The following is a 16,704-nucleotide window of genomic DNA, read 5'->3' as shown; positions in this document are numbered from 1 at the left end:
GATGCTGATTCGGTTAATTTCCCATTTTAAATACTGTGGAAAGGTAAGAATGGGGCCTGTTGCACCAGTGGAAAACCACAGAAGTTTAAGCACATTGACAGTGTAATGACGCTGATGGATCATGGAATCTATACTGGTTGGGGAGGAATGTGGAAGAGGTTTTGAAAGAGTAAGAAAACAGGTCAGCCAATAGGCAAGGAGTATTGATAGGTTCAAAGAACCTGGAGGGCAGTCCTCAGTGAGTTATAAGGACAGGAAGTAGAAATTGGAAGGTCGGATGCTTGCCTGAGATATTGGGCACGGTATAGTTACCAGTGTAGACAAGCCTGTGCCTCTAATGTTGGGTGGGTGAGGCTGGGTAGAAGAACAGGTCAGAGGACTCAGGATGTTGGGTGGATTATCCACATGGGTATTGAGGCCTCTAAGAATGAAGACTAAGAGCTGGGTTGGGGAAGAAAACATGAAACAGAAACTAAAGGCTTCAGTGAGTAAAGGAGAAATCAGGGAGGAGGGTGGGAAGTCAGGCAGTCAGACCCTGTGATCTTCAGGGGAGCTCTGCTTTGTGAAGGAGGAAAAACAAATGATGTGAGAAAGTAATGGGGAGAAAGGAGGGAACCTGCACCAGTTACTGGGCCTTAGAAATGTGGTTGTCAGAGAGGAAGAGGGGAAAAGCCTTTATCTGGAAGAACTTTAGGGGAGATAGGATCTTTGAGGGATGGCAAGTTTAAGGAAGTCCAGGAACTGGAGAGAATGTTTAAAGAAAATATTGAGGATACAGGAGAGCCTGCTGACCGACCACCCAAGAGTGTACAGTGCAAAGACTGGCAGGAGGAGTGAGAGGGGTAAGGTTAGGGTTTGGTTTTCAAACTCAGCTGGTAAAGAATCCGCCTGCAATGCGGGAGCCCTGGGTTCGATCCCTGGGTTGGGAAGAGACCCTGGAGGAGGGAAAGGCTACCCACTCCAGTGTTCTGGCCTGGAGAGTTCCTGCGAGTGTGTAGTCCATGGGGTCACAGAGAGTCAGACACGACTGAGCGACTGTCACTTTATTTCACTTGTCCATGACTAGAATTTTTAAGATATGAGACAATGGGATAGAAAATAGTGCACATCCCATTTGGTAAAGCTAAGTATATTAGGTGATTTTTGTGATCTGTACACCCTTGTGTGTACTGAGGCATGATTTAAAGTGTATATTTCTACTCTTAGTTGAAGTTAAAAAAAGTTTGAGGGCCACTGAATTACAGGGTGGACGTACAGAATATTACAGAGAGGAGTACTACATGATGGCGTGTGATCTGGGGGACTTGGCTGTTTGTTTATTATGAAGATAGGATGTGGGGTGTGATGGGATTAATTTTGATGATTGCTAGAGCAGAGTACACAAACATTTCAAATATTATTGTCCTGATTTTTCAGAAAAGAGGTATGTGTACCTCTGCCAGATAACTATTATGAATGAACTTAGAAGAACTTTCTTAGGCAAGAAGGACTTGTTTGGATATCTGAGCCTCCAAAGAACTGACTTTATTCCTGCCTTAGTTCTCAGCCCCCAGCATGCCTGATTCGTTATAGGGCTCCTCAGCGGAGTATGGGCTCCTTAAACAAGCACCTTTGCTCACCTTCCTGAGAGAACAGTCCTACCATTTGCTGCTGCTGCTGCTAAGTTGCATCAGTCGTGGCCGACTCTGTGCGACCCCATAGACGGCAGCCCACCAGGCTCCCCTGTTCCTGGGATTCTCCAGGCAAGAACACTGGAGTGGGTTGCCATTTTCTTCTCTAATACATGAAAGTGAAAAGTGAAAGTGAAGTCGCTCAGTCGTTTCTGACTCTTTGTGACCCCATGAACTATAGTCCACCAGGCTCCTCTGTCCTTGGGATTTCCCAGGCAAGAATACTAGAGTGGGTTGCCATTTCCTTCTCCAGGGGATCTTCCTGACCCAGGGATCGAACCCACATCTCCTGCTTGACAGGCAGATTCTTTACCACTGAGCCACCATGGAAGCCCATAGTTAATGTTATCTAGCTTATCACCTAGATAATATTATTACAGATTAAATTGTGTAACTCAATCAAGCGGTTACCTATCTCATCTCTATTACTTAATCTGTTGACATCCTGTTAATTGACCTTATACGTTGCCCCAAGGTTTTAATTTCCATATCGTCTCCTCTGTCTAGAACCACTGCTAAATTTTAGGTTGTTTTAATATACAGATGAGAAGTTGTTATGGCAAGTTACACTGAGATGATCTAAGTTTTCAGATCCATAATGAACGTTTTTCCTGAATCATGGCTCTCTGAGAGCAGCATGGCATGTGTCTTGCCAACGTACGTAGATTGTTTTGATGTCTCAATCTCATGTTGGCAGTCTACTGGTTATAAATTCTTTGTGCTCTTTATTTCTCATTATTTCATGATATAACATCCCTCTAATTGACAGTGACTTTGCCAAAAACACCATCTGAGGATTATTTTCCCATGGGATCCTTTTGTAGGGCTCGCTGTGTATCTATTAGCATAACTTCATGTTGTTTAGTAATTAATGGAACAAGTCTGGGGATTATTTTACATTAGTAATCTTGAGGTATATAGTACAGATGATTATGTTTGATAATTTTGACATGGGTGTTGTAGACCACATTGAATTAGTAGCTTCCACTTACATAGCATGCGTAAGTTTAAGAAGGAAAAATGAGACTGTTTAGGAATAAGGGCTGCATACCATAAGATCTTACATGTAACAGACATTTTATGCATCATCTACTCCATAAAATTTTTTTTAGCACATTCTGTGTGCGCAGACATTATTCCATATTCTGGAAATACTGTAGAGGAAGATTCTGTGTTTGTGGGATTATTATTCTAGTGGGATGACTAACACAATATGCTACACAGTTAATTAAGAATGGTCGAGATTGACTTGGTGGCTCTGTTAGGCCGAATGATCAGAAGGGAATGATTTTTGGCCAAGATCTGAATGAGAAGATTCAACTCTATAAAAACCAGAGGGTAAAGTATTCTAAGCAGAGGGAATAGCCAGGGCAAAATCCTTAAGGCAAGATACGTTTAGCACATGAGGACAGGCAGTAGGCTGGAGGTTAGTGAGTGGGAGAGGTACTAGGTGAGGCCAAGGAAGCAGACAAACCTAGCCACTGGACCTGGCAAACCAGGATGAGGAAGGGTATGGAATGCTCTTGTGGACTTTATGTAGGGAGCAGTATGATTTTTTCTTTTTTTTTTTGCTGCTGTGTGGAGAATGTACTGTAGAGGTGCAGAAGAAGAAGTCAGGGGCCAGTTATAACAGGAGGCGATTTACCCAAGCTGGAATGATGGTGGCTTGGACAGTGCTCATTTAATGAATAATAAAGAAGGAGTAAGATGTAGCAAGAGATACTATGATCAAAGTTGACCTTTGAACAACACGTTTGAACTGTGTGCATCCACGTATATGCAGATTTTTTTTCCACAGTAAATAACTGCAGTACTAGCAATCAGCAGTTGGTTGAATCCATGGCTGCAAAACCACAGATCAAGGCTTTCTTTGTGAAGGGTTGACACTCCAAAGTCCCATGTTGTTCAAGGGCCATTCCAGAGAACTTCTAATTTTCTCAAGTGCAGAAATCTTTAGCTGAAAAATGAAGATAACTAAGAAGTTATTAGCAACTAACAGCACTGTTCCATTTTTTGGCTAATTTGAGCTAGGTATTTAGATATGGATGGGATAAAGATTTCTAGGAAGCAAACAGTGAAGAGAAGAACTTTAGCCATGTTAGCAGACAGACTTGCTGATGAGAGCAGTCTGTTCAGTATGAGTAGGTTTAGCATGTTATAAGTTAGTTATAACATGTTATAAGTTTAGCATGTTATAAGTTAGTTCCTCAAAGATGTCAGAGTGCACTAGACCTCTGAGAGGTTCTGGGCTGGACCTTTGTGCAATAACGAGAGTAGGTGTAGGGACACAGTTGCCCGTGGTATGTTGTCAACATTTATTTTGGATGTTGGAGTTTCTGTCTATGGTTGTTAGTTTCACTTAAGTTTTATAGGTCCTGCAGAGTTACCTGACTACTAGACTCTAGGTCAGTGAGAGAATGAAGCCATGCAGAAAATGATTTGTGTGACTGTTGTCATAATTCTAAAGTTATGTACTCAGCTAGTGCCAGCCCAGATGTAAAGGAGATGATTAATTCCATGCAGTTTGAAGCCTTAGTTTGAGTAGAGCTGCTCTGGTTGAAACTCATTAGTCTTTAGCCATCAGTCCTTTTAACTAAAGTTAAAAGTCCTTTTAACTGAAGTCCATATTAACTAAAGTTCCAAGAAGTTACTTTTCAAACAAAACTCTTCAAAACTTGATTTCAGTGATGAATTACAAACCTCCACTTCAATGAACTACATCCTTTTTTAATGAGCTCAATGTAGAGTCCACCCATTTTATTATCTTTTACATATATAATATTCCATTGATCTCCTTAAGAAGGTATTATTTATGATATTACATGAAGTGGATTTTCATTACAAAATCATAAATCTCAGATACATATTTTCTTTACTTTTTGCAAAAATCTTTTTGCAAAGTTGCACTTTTGTCAATATACTAAAAATCACTGAATGTCAATATACTAAAACCCACTGAATTGAATAAAATGGTGGATTTTATGTTGAGTGAATCATACAAAAAAAGAATGAAGGACTGTAAAACACTTTATATTGGCTTTTGACTTTTGTGGAAACGCATTCGCTACTGTGTATATCTGGGAGCAAATCCAGAATTAGGTTTTGAGGATAATCTTGGTTCCCCTAAAGCTCAGGCTCCTCTTTGCATGAACCAGGAGGTGACTCTCCTTATGGGGAAGCTTACTTAATAGGTTAAGGTTTTAACTTTCAGTAGCATGTTCAATAACATGATAGTGCCGATAACAGAGATAGCTGCTATTTATTCAGAATTTATGTGCCAGCATGACTATAAGTTATACCACTGTTTTGTCTCTTCTCTGCCCTGTGAGTGTAAGCTCTGAAGGATTTTGGTATTTGTGAATGAATCTGTACACAGCACATGGTCTGTATCTGGCAGATAGTAGGCACTCAGTATTTGTTCAATAACTGACTTAATGAAAGCTGCTTGAGCAGCAGCGTCACACATGCATTATCTTGTTTGCTTTTGTAAGAATCTCAAGAATAGTTACTGTGTTTACCTCGTTTACAGATGAGGAAAGCGACTTTAGAAAAATAAAAGTCTTTGCTTCTCAAATTGGGACATGAATATCTCTTGGGGTATTCACAGCCACAGAATTAAAATGATACCTGAAAGTGTCCTGTTTTCTTTTCTCCCCTCCATTTAAAAAATTGAAATAGGTGGGGTTAATCTATTTTCAATCAAATTTAGGGGCTAGCAGTGAAACAGTATTTGAACGCTACAGGTTAAGGACACATGGTCTGCGTCACTGCTTTAGTTTTCCTCTTTTCTAGCATTGTGTGCTTTCAGTCATGTCCGACTCTGCGACCCCGTGGACTGTAGCCTGCCAGGCTCCTTTGTCCACGGGGATTCTCCAGGCAAGAATACTGGAGTGGGTAACCATTCCCTTCTCCAGGGGATCTTCCCAACCCAGGGATGGAACCCAGGTCTCCCGCATTGTGGGCAGATTCTTTACCAGCTGAGCTACCATGGAAACCCTTTCAGTTCAGTACCGTTCAGTTCAGTCACTCAGTCGTGTCCGGCTCTTTGCGACCCCATGAACTGCAACACAACAGGCTTCCCTGTCCATCACCAACTCCCAGAGTTTACTCCAACTCATGTCCATTGAGTCGGTGATGCCGTCAGCCATCTCATCCTCTGTCATCCCCTTCTCCTCCTGCCCCCAATCCCTCCCAGCATCAGAGTCTTTTCCAATGAGTCAACTCTTCACATCCGGTGGCCAAAGTATTGGAGTTTCAGCTTCAGCATCAGTCCTTCCAATGAATATTCAGGACTGATTTCCTTCAGGATGGACTGGTTGGATCTCCTTGCAGGCCAAGGGACTCTCAAGAGTCTTCTCCAACACCATAGTTCAAAAGCATCAATTCTTCGTGCTCTGCTTTCTTCCCAGTCCAACTCTCACATCCATACATGACCACTGGAAAATCCATAGCCTTGACTAGATGGACCTTTGTTGGTAAAGTAATGTCTTTGCTTTTTAATATGCTGTCTAGGTTGGTCATAACTTTCCTTCCAAGGAGTAAACGTCTTTTAATTTTATGACTGCAATCACCATCTGCAGTGATTTTGGAGCCCCCCAAAAATAAAGTCTGACACTGTTTCCACTGTTTCCCCATCTATTTCCCATGAAGTGATGGGACCAGATGCCATGATATTAGTTTCCCGAATGTTGAGCTTTAAGCCAACTTTTTCACTCTCCTCTTTCACTTTCATCAAGAGGCTCTTTAGTTCCTCTTCACTTGCTGCCATAATGGTGGTGTCATCTGCATATCTGAGGTTATTGATATTTCTCCTGGCAATCTTGATTCCAACTTGTGCTTCTTCCAGCCCAGCGTTTCTCATGATGTACTCTGCACATAAGTTAAATAAGCAGGGTGACAATATACAGCCTTGACGTACTCCTTTTGCTATTTGGAACCAGTCTGTTGTTCCATGTCCAGTTCTAACTGTTGCTTCCTGACCTGCATATAGGTTTCTTAAGAGGCAGGCTCACACTGAATCATTGAAAGGTTACACAATAACCAGGCCATGCTGGTTTAGTCCTTTTCAAAGTCGTCTTCACTGAGTTGTCCTTTATGTATGTTCTTGGCTTTTATGGAAGGTCACTGGAAAAAGAAAAAGCATTTGAAATCTGTTTACTATCTGTTGTGATGTTAAGCGTCTTATTTTTTTTTCCTAGATTTAGTACCAGCTTTTATTTTCCTCGTTAATTGGTATGCTTCCTCCTTTCTGAGTATGAAATCTTTGTCATTGAGTGTTTCTTTTTTTCCCACACCCCTAGAAAGTTCAGATCCACATTTGATGGTTAAGGCTAGTATCAATCACTGTTAACCATTTCAAAAGGAAATTTGTTTCGCCTTGACCTTGATTAAAATTAATTTTTATTGTGTATTTATTTTTGAAGTTTTAAGAGCCATCGCAGATATTTATTAGAAAGAGATAAAGTAAAAGTTTAAAAAATTGTTAGAAAGATTTATTTTTGTATTCATCCCGGGGTGATAGAATAAGCTGTCAACAATTATTTGAGTTATTTGAAAACTTTCCAGCTTAATATACACATTATTATAAAATACACTAAATTTTTATTTGAGTGCTAGCCTGTATACTGAGAAGATACATTTAAGGTTGGAAACTTCGTTAGAATGTGTGTTTCTGTCAGTTTAGTTTTATAATAATAAGGAACTTTGTTTCACTTATTCCTATATTGAAAGGGAAGATTTCAAATACACGAATAGCTTTAATCTTGTCCCATTTTGAAAAAAGTACTTTAAAGGCAGAAAATAGTAGCAGTCCCTTCTTTTGTGATCTGTTTATACAGTAAGGTTAAAATTTTGCTGTGATTTTTCAGACAACTTTCTATTCAGTAACTCACATTTGATTTTTAGATTGTCGTGTGGCGATACACAGATATATTAACTGTGTTTTAATATTGAACCCACACACACATGTGCAAAAATCTCAGAAAGAATGCTAGAATAACCACCACTGGAATGACCATTACTGTATCCACCAGTGTTCATGTGGGCATGTTTCCTAAAACTGTACAAATGTTAGATTTTTAATCTTTGGCAATATGATATTACAAAGAAATTGCTTTTCATCTGTTATTGTTCAGTTCGGTCATCTTCATTAATTAATTAATTCATTCATTCGTTAATTTTTACTAGTCATTTGTTATTTCATTTTGATCTTTTTTTTTTTTTTAATTTCCCTTGGTGTATCAGTGTCTTTATCACTGGTTTCTAAGAATTTATTTATGACTAAGGATGTCATGCAGTACCAATGAAATACCGTATTTTATTGCCATCTGTCTATTATAATGTTTTGTAATTTGTATTTATATTAAAATATCATCATGTGTTTAAAAAGAAAGTTTGCTTTATAACTCCTAGGTTCATAGCAGATTGGTAGTTATTTAGAAAAACTCAGACAACTGGGTGTGAAGTAACAGTGACTCTCTTGACAGTCCTCAGGAGAGAATGGTCATAAAATTTACTTTTTTTGTTGACAGTTTCTGGGAAAACCAGTTAGTCCAGCTTTTCAGGTTATTTTACATGATACTATTGTAGAATACAAAATTAATTAGTAAAAAATTCTTTCTTCAGAGCTTTCAGGCCAGTTTAAAAGAGGAAAAATAATAAAATAGAAATAAGATCAACAGAAGAGCAGTGCTGCACACTCTTCAAAAATCTCATTCTCTTCCACTGGGCAATAAACTGTCATTGTCAGACAATGAAATTTTTTAGCCAGTAGATTAATTTTTTATTGCATCACAAACATAATAAATTAGTCTCACCACTGTAGCACCAGTAGTTTTACATGTTTCATGCTTTGTTCCAGTCTGTGTGGATTAAGGATTTTATAGTTTTTTTCCTTTTATAGTTTTGAATGGTTTAAGCTAGTCCCTGCTTCCTCCAATCATTCTTTGTAACAGACTCTTGCAGGCTCTACTGTGTTTGTTCATACAAATAGTTGCTCTGTATTTCTTTGTCTGCTGATCCCATCTTTGTTCTAATACCAGCAGAGTATATTATTCTTTACTAAAGTACAGAAACATTAAAAACCAAGCAAGGTATTGTTTCGTGGTAGATACTGCTTAGAACAAATTAGTGGCAGGAAGAGTTCTTTGTAAGCCATTATGTGTTAAGCGTCTTTTGGACTGAGTACTGACTGGTACAGGTTGGTTGGCTTCACTTAGGGTCTTAGAATGCTCTTGATGTCATAAATCAGAGGGATCCAAATCTTCTGCACATCACAGAATTACCAGGAGAGTTTTAAAAATACACATTTCTGAGCCTCACGCTCTTTAGAGATGGAATCCTAAGTGGTTATTTTGCAGCCTGTTGGCCAAGTTTCCACACCTCTAAATCAAGGTTTGTTTTTTTATGAAAACCATAAAGAAAATGAAATGCCTGAGAAGTGGCATTGTTAGAGTTTTTTAAGATGAATATGCCTCTTAAAGGTAAGCACATATGTTGGAAGAAAAGTGAATGAGAGAAAGAAATGACCAGCATGCCCAGTGTGTACAGAAGAGCAGTGTGCGTGGGCTGGGGTAGGGTGGGGGAGAGGAGACACATTGAATAGCACACCCAGATAATATAAAATGATCAGACTAATTTCTGATGTTCTGTAAGCGGAGGTCACAAACTCAATACCTGTAGGGTTCAGACAGGTGTCACAAATGTGAAATGAGGCCTTTTGCAAAACGACAACCCTTGACACCTCTAGTGGCTGCCATTGCTAATCAGTCATGGCCTGTTTTGGCCAAATCAGTCCATTTCTAGATCTTTGAGTTTTTAAGAGAAGCTAGAATTCTTTATTTTATGTGGACTTTGTTTGTAGCTCTTAGCTTCATTGACTGAAGAGACTAAGAACTGGAGCAGAACACACCTGTGGGTGAGACCTGGTCTCCCTGCCGCCAACGTGCAGTCTTTGTTTTAGAGCAGTGGTGCCCAAGTGTGGTCCCTGGACCAGCATTGGCAGCACCTGGATCTTAATGGGAATGCAAATTCCCAGGCCCGACCTCAGACCTCCTGAGTCATCATTTCTAGGAGTGAGACCCAGGAATCTGTGTTAACAAGCCCCCTGGGTAACTGATGCATGCTCAAGTTTGAGAAACACTGTTTCGGAGTCTGGAAGTTGATCCAGTGTTTATTTGGAGATCGTTAATAAAAGTTCATTGACATCCCGTAGATGATTTATCAAGTACATTTCTATACTAAAAATATCTAATGTACTATATATTGTTTTAGGATATATTTGACCCTTTCTAATTTTTGCCCAAATCAGAATGACGTTGTTTAGTCACTAAGTCATGTCTAACTCTTTGCGACTATATGGATTATAGCCCACCTCTGTCCGTGGTGTTTCCCAGGCAAGAATACTGGAGTGGGTTGCTATTTGCTTCTCCAGGTAATCTTCCTGACCTGGGGATTAGACTCATGTCTCCTGCATTGCAGACGTTTTCTTTACCGCTGAGCCAGCAGGGAAGCCCAAATGAGTCAAATCACATTTTGTTCTTTTTCTTCACCCCCACCCCCCTACAGCATGTTACAGTACTTCGTGTGAATTTAATAGAAATTCTGTGCCACACTTTCATTTCTTACATCTTACATTTTTTTTTTTACTGATTGATTAAAAGTCTGTAAGTATGCTGCTTGCTTTTCTGAAACTTCAATTTTAAGTTTCTTTTTAAAAAGTAAATGTGTTATAAAATTAAAGATAGAGAATATTTTATTACATTTTCCTAAATTGAGCTTTGTTTGTGGGAATTAAAGCTTTCTAATTACTTTTTTAAAAATATATATAAAAAAGGGAAGGTTAACCTTTGTGGTTTTATGTAAGCCTGGACCCCTAACAGTTGAGGAGGTAATTTATATTTTAATAGCCAAGTACGCCATTATTTTCCTCCATTCTCAGAATGTAGAAATGATTGCTTTCCTGGTTATTGACCTGAAAGCCCTTCTTCCTCTTGTTTCACCCAACCATAAATATATATTTGTTTGCTTAAAAGTTGCTAGTATCTTGTTAATCAAATTTTATATGGAGAATTTTTTGACATTTTAAAGAACACGGCCCTTTTTATTGTGAAACTTTACATAAGTCTTACATAATAAAGTGTTTAAAATGTACTTCAGTGTATTTAAAATGCTGAGATTGGGAAGTTGGGAATAATCAAAGTAATAGATATTGAATTAATAAGTAATTACATTTATATATGATATTTATTAATTAAAACACTTATATCCACAGGGTAAACCAGACTTGAATACAACATTGCCAATTAGACAAACAGCATCTATTTTCAAGCAACCAGTAACCAAAGTCACAAATCATCCTAGTAATAAAGTGAAATCCGATCCACAACGAATGAATGAACAGCCACGTCAGGTAAGGATCTAGTTGGTTCTCCAATTTTATTTTTCAGAAAATTCTGGTATCTTTACCAGTCATAGTTCAAATTAACTGGTTAAAATGGAATATATTTGGAAAGAAAACTGTTTTATATCCTAGGCTATTACTGGAATGCTGGAGATTAGCTCTAAGACAATATTTAGATAAAATGTTTTAAGAAAAAATTAAGTTAATTTAAAAAAATAAAAAATTAATTTCATGGACTACCTTTTTATGCTTTTGTGTGAACGTACATCAGACTTGGTTCTGCTCGTCTTAGCTTATTTTTTAAAGATTATCTTTCCAGGGAGAATATTTCCGAAGGGGAAGAAGCATGCAGTTTGTGTTGCTAAGTTTAAAAATATTTTCTATTACTCGAAAACGACTTTTTGTTCTGATTTCTTATTACACGAAAGCAGTCCCTCCCCTTTGGAAAAACAGAAGTAAATAAACGTTGTCAATAGGGTATATTGTCCTGTGACTTCCATTTTTGTATAAATGGCATTTATTTTTCTGTTTCTTTATTGCCTCAAGCTGTATTCCACCAGAATCTTTTCTCAGAAAATAAGTATTATCTGAAAGGCCTCCCTGCCGCTTAATAATGCCACACAGCCTGGGGAGGGAGACTTGGCAAAACGCTTGAACTCTCCAAGTAATCTTGCGCACTCACTCCCTAATTGTGGTAAAAAAAAGTTCAGGTACTTGGTGAAATTTTAGTAGCTATTGGGGTGAGGGAGTGGAGGGAGAAACCTCGGTGCATTTTTCTCTCCTTTCTCTGCCTCCTCCCACTTAAGGATTAGAAACACTGATTTACCTACGGCCATTATCTTTGACTCTCGTATTCCCCCTTTTGGATGTCTCACTCCACCTTTTCATTTGAATTTTGTTTTTCACTAGTCCCTCAAGTGTCTCATCTGCAGACTTCATAAAGGACTGGGCCAAAACTTTCAGACAGTTGCTCTAGAAGAAGCTACCTAAAGAAATGCAGTTCCCACATCCTCTGTAGTGTTTTTTCCTCTTCAGGTGAGCCAGGAAAACAGAAGATATTTGGAGCCACATTGGATCAGCATCTTGCTATAGATGTCTCAAGATTTGAAGTTCTAGACTTGCTTTACTGTTGGTCCCCAAGAGATTCAACAGGGGCCATGTAAGTGTATCACATCCAATATAAAGATGCGTACCTGCATGCGCCTTTAGGTTCTTGTCACCACTCAGGTTTCCTTTGGGCCATTCAGCTTTCTGTGTCAGGCTTTTCCCTTCTGTTTACCACTACCCCCAGCGACAGCCCCCCAGCCGCCGGCAGTGGTAGTATATTCACTCCAACAGGGAGGGAACTCGGCCATTCTGAACTCTGCCCACCTTGACAAAGCCATTCCCTGATTGTGTTCTTTCTTAGATACTGTCTATGAAGTCTTGAACATCTTGTCCTTTGGCTTTTTGGTGATTTTAAAATTGTTTCTTTGTAAAGATTTTTTTTTCGTTAATTGAAAATTCTGCAAGTATGTAATTGGGCAAGACAGTTTGCTTCAGAAAGCCACAAAGATAAAGAAAGTGGAATAACGCGTAATGTTAGTTCCATATCGAAAATTTGAGTTGTCTCGTTGAGAACAGATAGTGTTTAGTAAATTTTATCCCCCTTTGCCTTGGTCAAATCATTCTCAATAGTCTCTGAACAAATATTTTGGTAAAAGACAAACTAACTAGCAAATTATGGTCATTTTAACAAGAATTTGTTTTCTGCACCTAAGTTCAATCACAGATTTTAAAAACTGTACTTGTTATATTCACTGGGTGTTTATCTGGTTATAGAGGTATTGGCAACCTAGATGTTTACAGTCTTTAAGTAACCAGATTCGTTGCTCCTTACTCTTTGGTACATTGAGGAGTTTTTAAGTTTTCCTTGTTTAATTAAGGTTTATGAGATTATTCTCAAGTGAAAAGATCTGTGAAAAAATCAAATCCCCCCCCAAGCCCCATACACAATACAGTTATATCAGTTTTAACCCAGATCTTTTGAGGGTTTTATCTTCATTTTAGCACTTTCATAGACAGAAAGTGTTAAAAATTATTTAGGAGGTTACTTCTGCAAATACTTGGACTATTTTTCACATTTATCGTCTTGTCATTTGACAGTTTTTGCTGGATGTTTTTGATTATGCTGTGAGACATTAGTTGCCTCTCCCCCTTCATCTTGAACATAAGAACTGAGGTCATATTTGACTACTGTCCCCCAGTAGGGTTTCAAAATGTAAGACTGTGCCTTGCGTAAAAGCAGGAAAATGGTAAAGAGACAACTTTGGTATTAATGTTTTCAAAACCGTGATCTTGTTATCCTGACTGTTCCAGGTTAGATTTAGGTTTTTTGGTAAAGGAAGATGCTGATTTTACTTGTATTTTGACATTAATATGGCAAATGACTGCTAATAAGCTATTATTGTTGAGGAGATAGGCAAAAAAAAAAAAATACATAGGCAAAAATTCTTCCAGTTTTGCTACCTTTTGCATAGCTTCATTGAACTAGATTAGTAGTAGGAATTGCCAGATATTTCATTTGGAGGAGTTATTCTGATCAGAGAGTAAATAAATTAGCTAATGAGGTGTCTGTTTTTTGAGGTTCCTGTAGATATACGTGGTTTTTATCTTAACTGTAAATATTTATCTGTTTGGCTGTGCGAGGTCCTAGTTGTGGTATGAGGGATGTAGTTCCCTGACCAGGAATCAAACCTGCGCCCGTCGCGTTGGGAACAGAGTTGGCCTCTGGACCACTGGGTAGTCCCTACCTTAATCTTCCTAAAAGAATGTGTTCTTTTAGGATATGTAAGCTAGTGCTTTTGTCACTCCTTCTGGAGTCTTGAATTTTGAGACCTAGAATTAGGATTTGATTTTTGAATCTTTTACCTTGAATCGGTGTGAAATGTTTAGTCTACATGTGAAGCAATCATAGAAATTAATAATGACTTTTTTATAACAAAACTCCTATGCCTGAGTCTATCTATATGGCAGTCGCTATTTTGAATTCTTTAAAATATATGAACTTCTAATATATGAACTCCTTGAAAATGCCTTAATTTTAAAAGTGCAACAAAAGTACACTTTTAATGCAACAAAAGTGAATTGAACAGAACTCAGCAGTGATTTCTGCCTATAACTAAAATTATAAGGTAAAGATGATTTTTGTAAAACCTGGTTATGATAGCGTAAGTAGCCAGCCAGTTTTATATACACTATAAACATATCTAGCACATGCCTGTTTTTTTATTAGATTAAAAAGAAATCTGGAGTAGGGGGTGGAGGGAACTCTCCCAACTGTAAGACTGTTATTCCAAATAATATCATTGAACTATCCTTATCTGGCCAGATACGTAAATCACATCCTAAATTCTTTTTAATCCAATTGAATTGTGATTTTGCTGTTAAGGGTGTCTTTCCTAGCATCCTTCATTCGGTTTGTGAAGATCTCACAGGTCTGTTTCTTTATTTCTTTGATGTTCTCATCTTTGACACTTTCTGGTCTCTTGCTTTTTCTCTTTTTTATCTACCAATCAAAGAAAAAGTTCATCTTTGAGCTTCATCTTTTACTTCTTCCTTTTAATTAAACTTGTTGGGCTTTAGGTGTTTCTCATAGTCTTTGAATATAAATTACATTTCTTACACAATATTAATTTTTTTTTACCCAAAAGTAAATATTTAAATCACTGAAGAAGTGGGCTTAAATCTCCCATCTGATCCTAGATTTTTTTCTTTTTATTTTGTTAATTAATTCTATGTTCAAAGGATATGAAACTTTCCTTTCCTCCCTTCCAGAAATGTCTCTTTTTTTTTTAATGTTTTTTCCCCCAGCTTTGTTGAGGTATAGTTGATGGGTAACGTCATGTAAGTTTAAGGTGTACTATGTGATGATTCAATGTATGTATACATTGCAAAGTGATAACCACAAAAGAAGTTAGTTAATACATCTATCTCCTGATACAATTACCATTTTTTTGTTGTGGTCGTGATAGTGAGAACACTGGAGATCTCTCTCAGCAGCTCCCAGGCATGCAGTGCAGTGTTGGTAGCCGTAGTCCCCAGACTGTACGTTGGATCCCCCAGACTTACTCATCTTCTGACCGGAAGTTTGTACCTCTGACCAGCACCCCCCCCTTCAGCCCCCGGCAGCCACCACCCTACTCGGGGCTCCTGTGAGTTTGAGTTTCTGAGATTCCGCATTTAAGTGAGATTATGCAGTTCCTGCTTTCCCTTTTCGCCTTATTTCACTTAGCGTTCGATCTCAGGGTTCATCTACATTATCACAAACGGCAAGATTTCCTTCTTTTCGTGGATGATAATATTTCAGTGTGTGTGTATATATACACACATTCATTTGTCCATTGATGGACATTTAGTTTGTTTCCGTATCTTGGTTACTGTGAACAAAGTTGCAGTGAATGTGGGGGCGGGGTGCAGTACGTCTTTGAGATACTGATTTCATTTCCTTTGGATGTATACCTGGAAGTGGGGTTGCTGGACTGTGGGGTAGTTGAGGTTTTGGTTTCTTGAGGAATCTTCATAGTGTTTTCCGTCACCGCTGCACCGGTGTACCGTCTCACCGGCAGTGCGTGAGGGTTGCCTTTTCTCTTCATCCTTGCCAGCTCTTAGAGCCCATCTTTTTGATAATAATCAAAAGGGACTGTTTTTAAATGTTAGAAGAAGCTTTGTAGATGAAAGAGAAATTTTAAAACCATGCCTTTTAAAAGGCATTCTATGTGAAAATTCATAAGATACTTCAGTATTCATTTATTATGACCCTGAAAATTTCTTCAGTCTTGCCAAAGAGAAGTTCAGTGCCATGCTGAATGTCTGTTCCTCCTTCGTGGTCTTTTTTTTTTTTTTTCTTTTTTCCTCTCTGAAAATGTATAGTATGTGTATGATTTTAAAAAAATTCACTGACATGTGTTTGTAGGCCTTTTTGAAGTCACTGGGCACTTCGTAGGCAATAGAGGGAAATGTTTATCCTTTGCATGGAAAATGTTCCTGTCATTTTTTCCCTCTCTTCTGCTGAATCCCTTAACTTTTCATTCTCTCTTTGTATAAGTTGTGTATTAGCCATCTTAGAATTTTCATATTTCTACTTTTGTATTTTCTCTCTTATTATGATTGTTTTACTTTCCAGGATGTTTTCTTGATTTTAACTTTTATCATTTTTTTGTTTTTTTATTTGGGTGATGTTATTTTTAATTTCCAGCAGCAGTTTTGTACATAAAGTTTTGCTATTCTTATTTTAATAGCTACAAGCTCCACTCCTGCCTCTCTCAATCTATTAATTATAAGGATATTTTTTGTTTGGTATCTGTTTTTTCTCTGTTCCCTGCATTGACTTTTCTCTTGTTGTTAATTTCAGTTTCTTTCTTTCTTGTTGACTGTTATGGATATTGCTTCAGTGAATATTCTAGTACGTGCTTTTGATTTGGGGTTTATACCAGAGTAGAAGTTTCAGGTCATAAGAATATGCATATGTTCAGCTTTATTAAATGCTACCATCTAGTTTTCCAGAGTGGTCATACAGAGTTACCCTTCTGCCAGCATTGTGCAGTTGCTTCAAATTCTTGTTAACCCTTGATGTGATCAATCTTTAAATTTTGG

The 16,704-nt window shown here is 38.0% G+C and overlaps 1 protein-coding gene across 2 annotated transcripts in view; it reads left to right on the top strand.

Moving 5' to 3' along the window:
• MBD2 (methyl-CpG binding domain protein 2) overlaps positions 1-16,704 on the top strand; it is a 65,606-nt gene that overhangs the window by 24,385 nt on the left and 24,517 nt on the right. For both annotated transcript variants that reach the window (XM_065932753.1, XM_065932752.1), the window contains exon 3: positions 10,942-11,079. In XM_065932753.1, coding sequence (XP_065788825.1) covers positions 10,942-11,079 — 138 coding nt within the window. The remainder of the gene's footprint in view (positions 1-10,941; positions 11,080-16,704) is intronic.

This window comes from Muntiacus reevesi, chromosome 4 (assembly GCF_963930625.1).
Source record: "Muntiacus reevesi chromosome 4, mMunRee1.1, whole genome shotgun sequence".
In the NCBI taxonomy this organism is placed as follows: Eukaryota; Metazoa; Chordata; class Mammalia; order Artiodactyla; family Cervidae; genus Muntiacus; species Muntiacus reevesi.
Note: the sequence above shows the minus strand (reverse complement) of the source record. Positions and strands in the feature narration are given on the sequence as shown.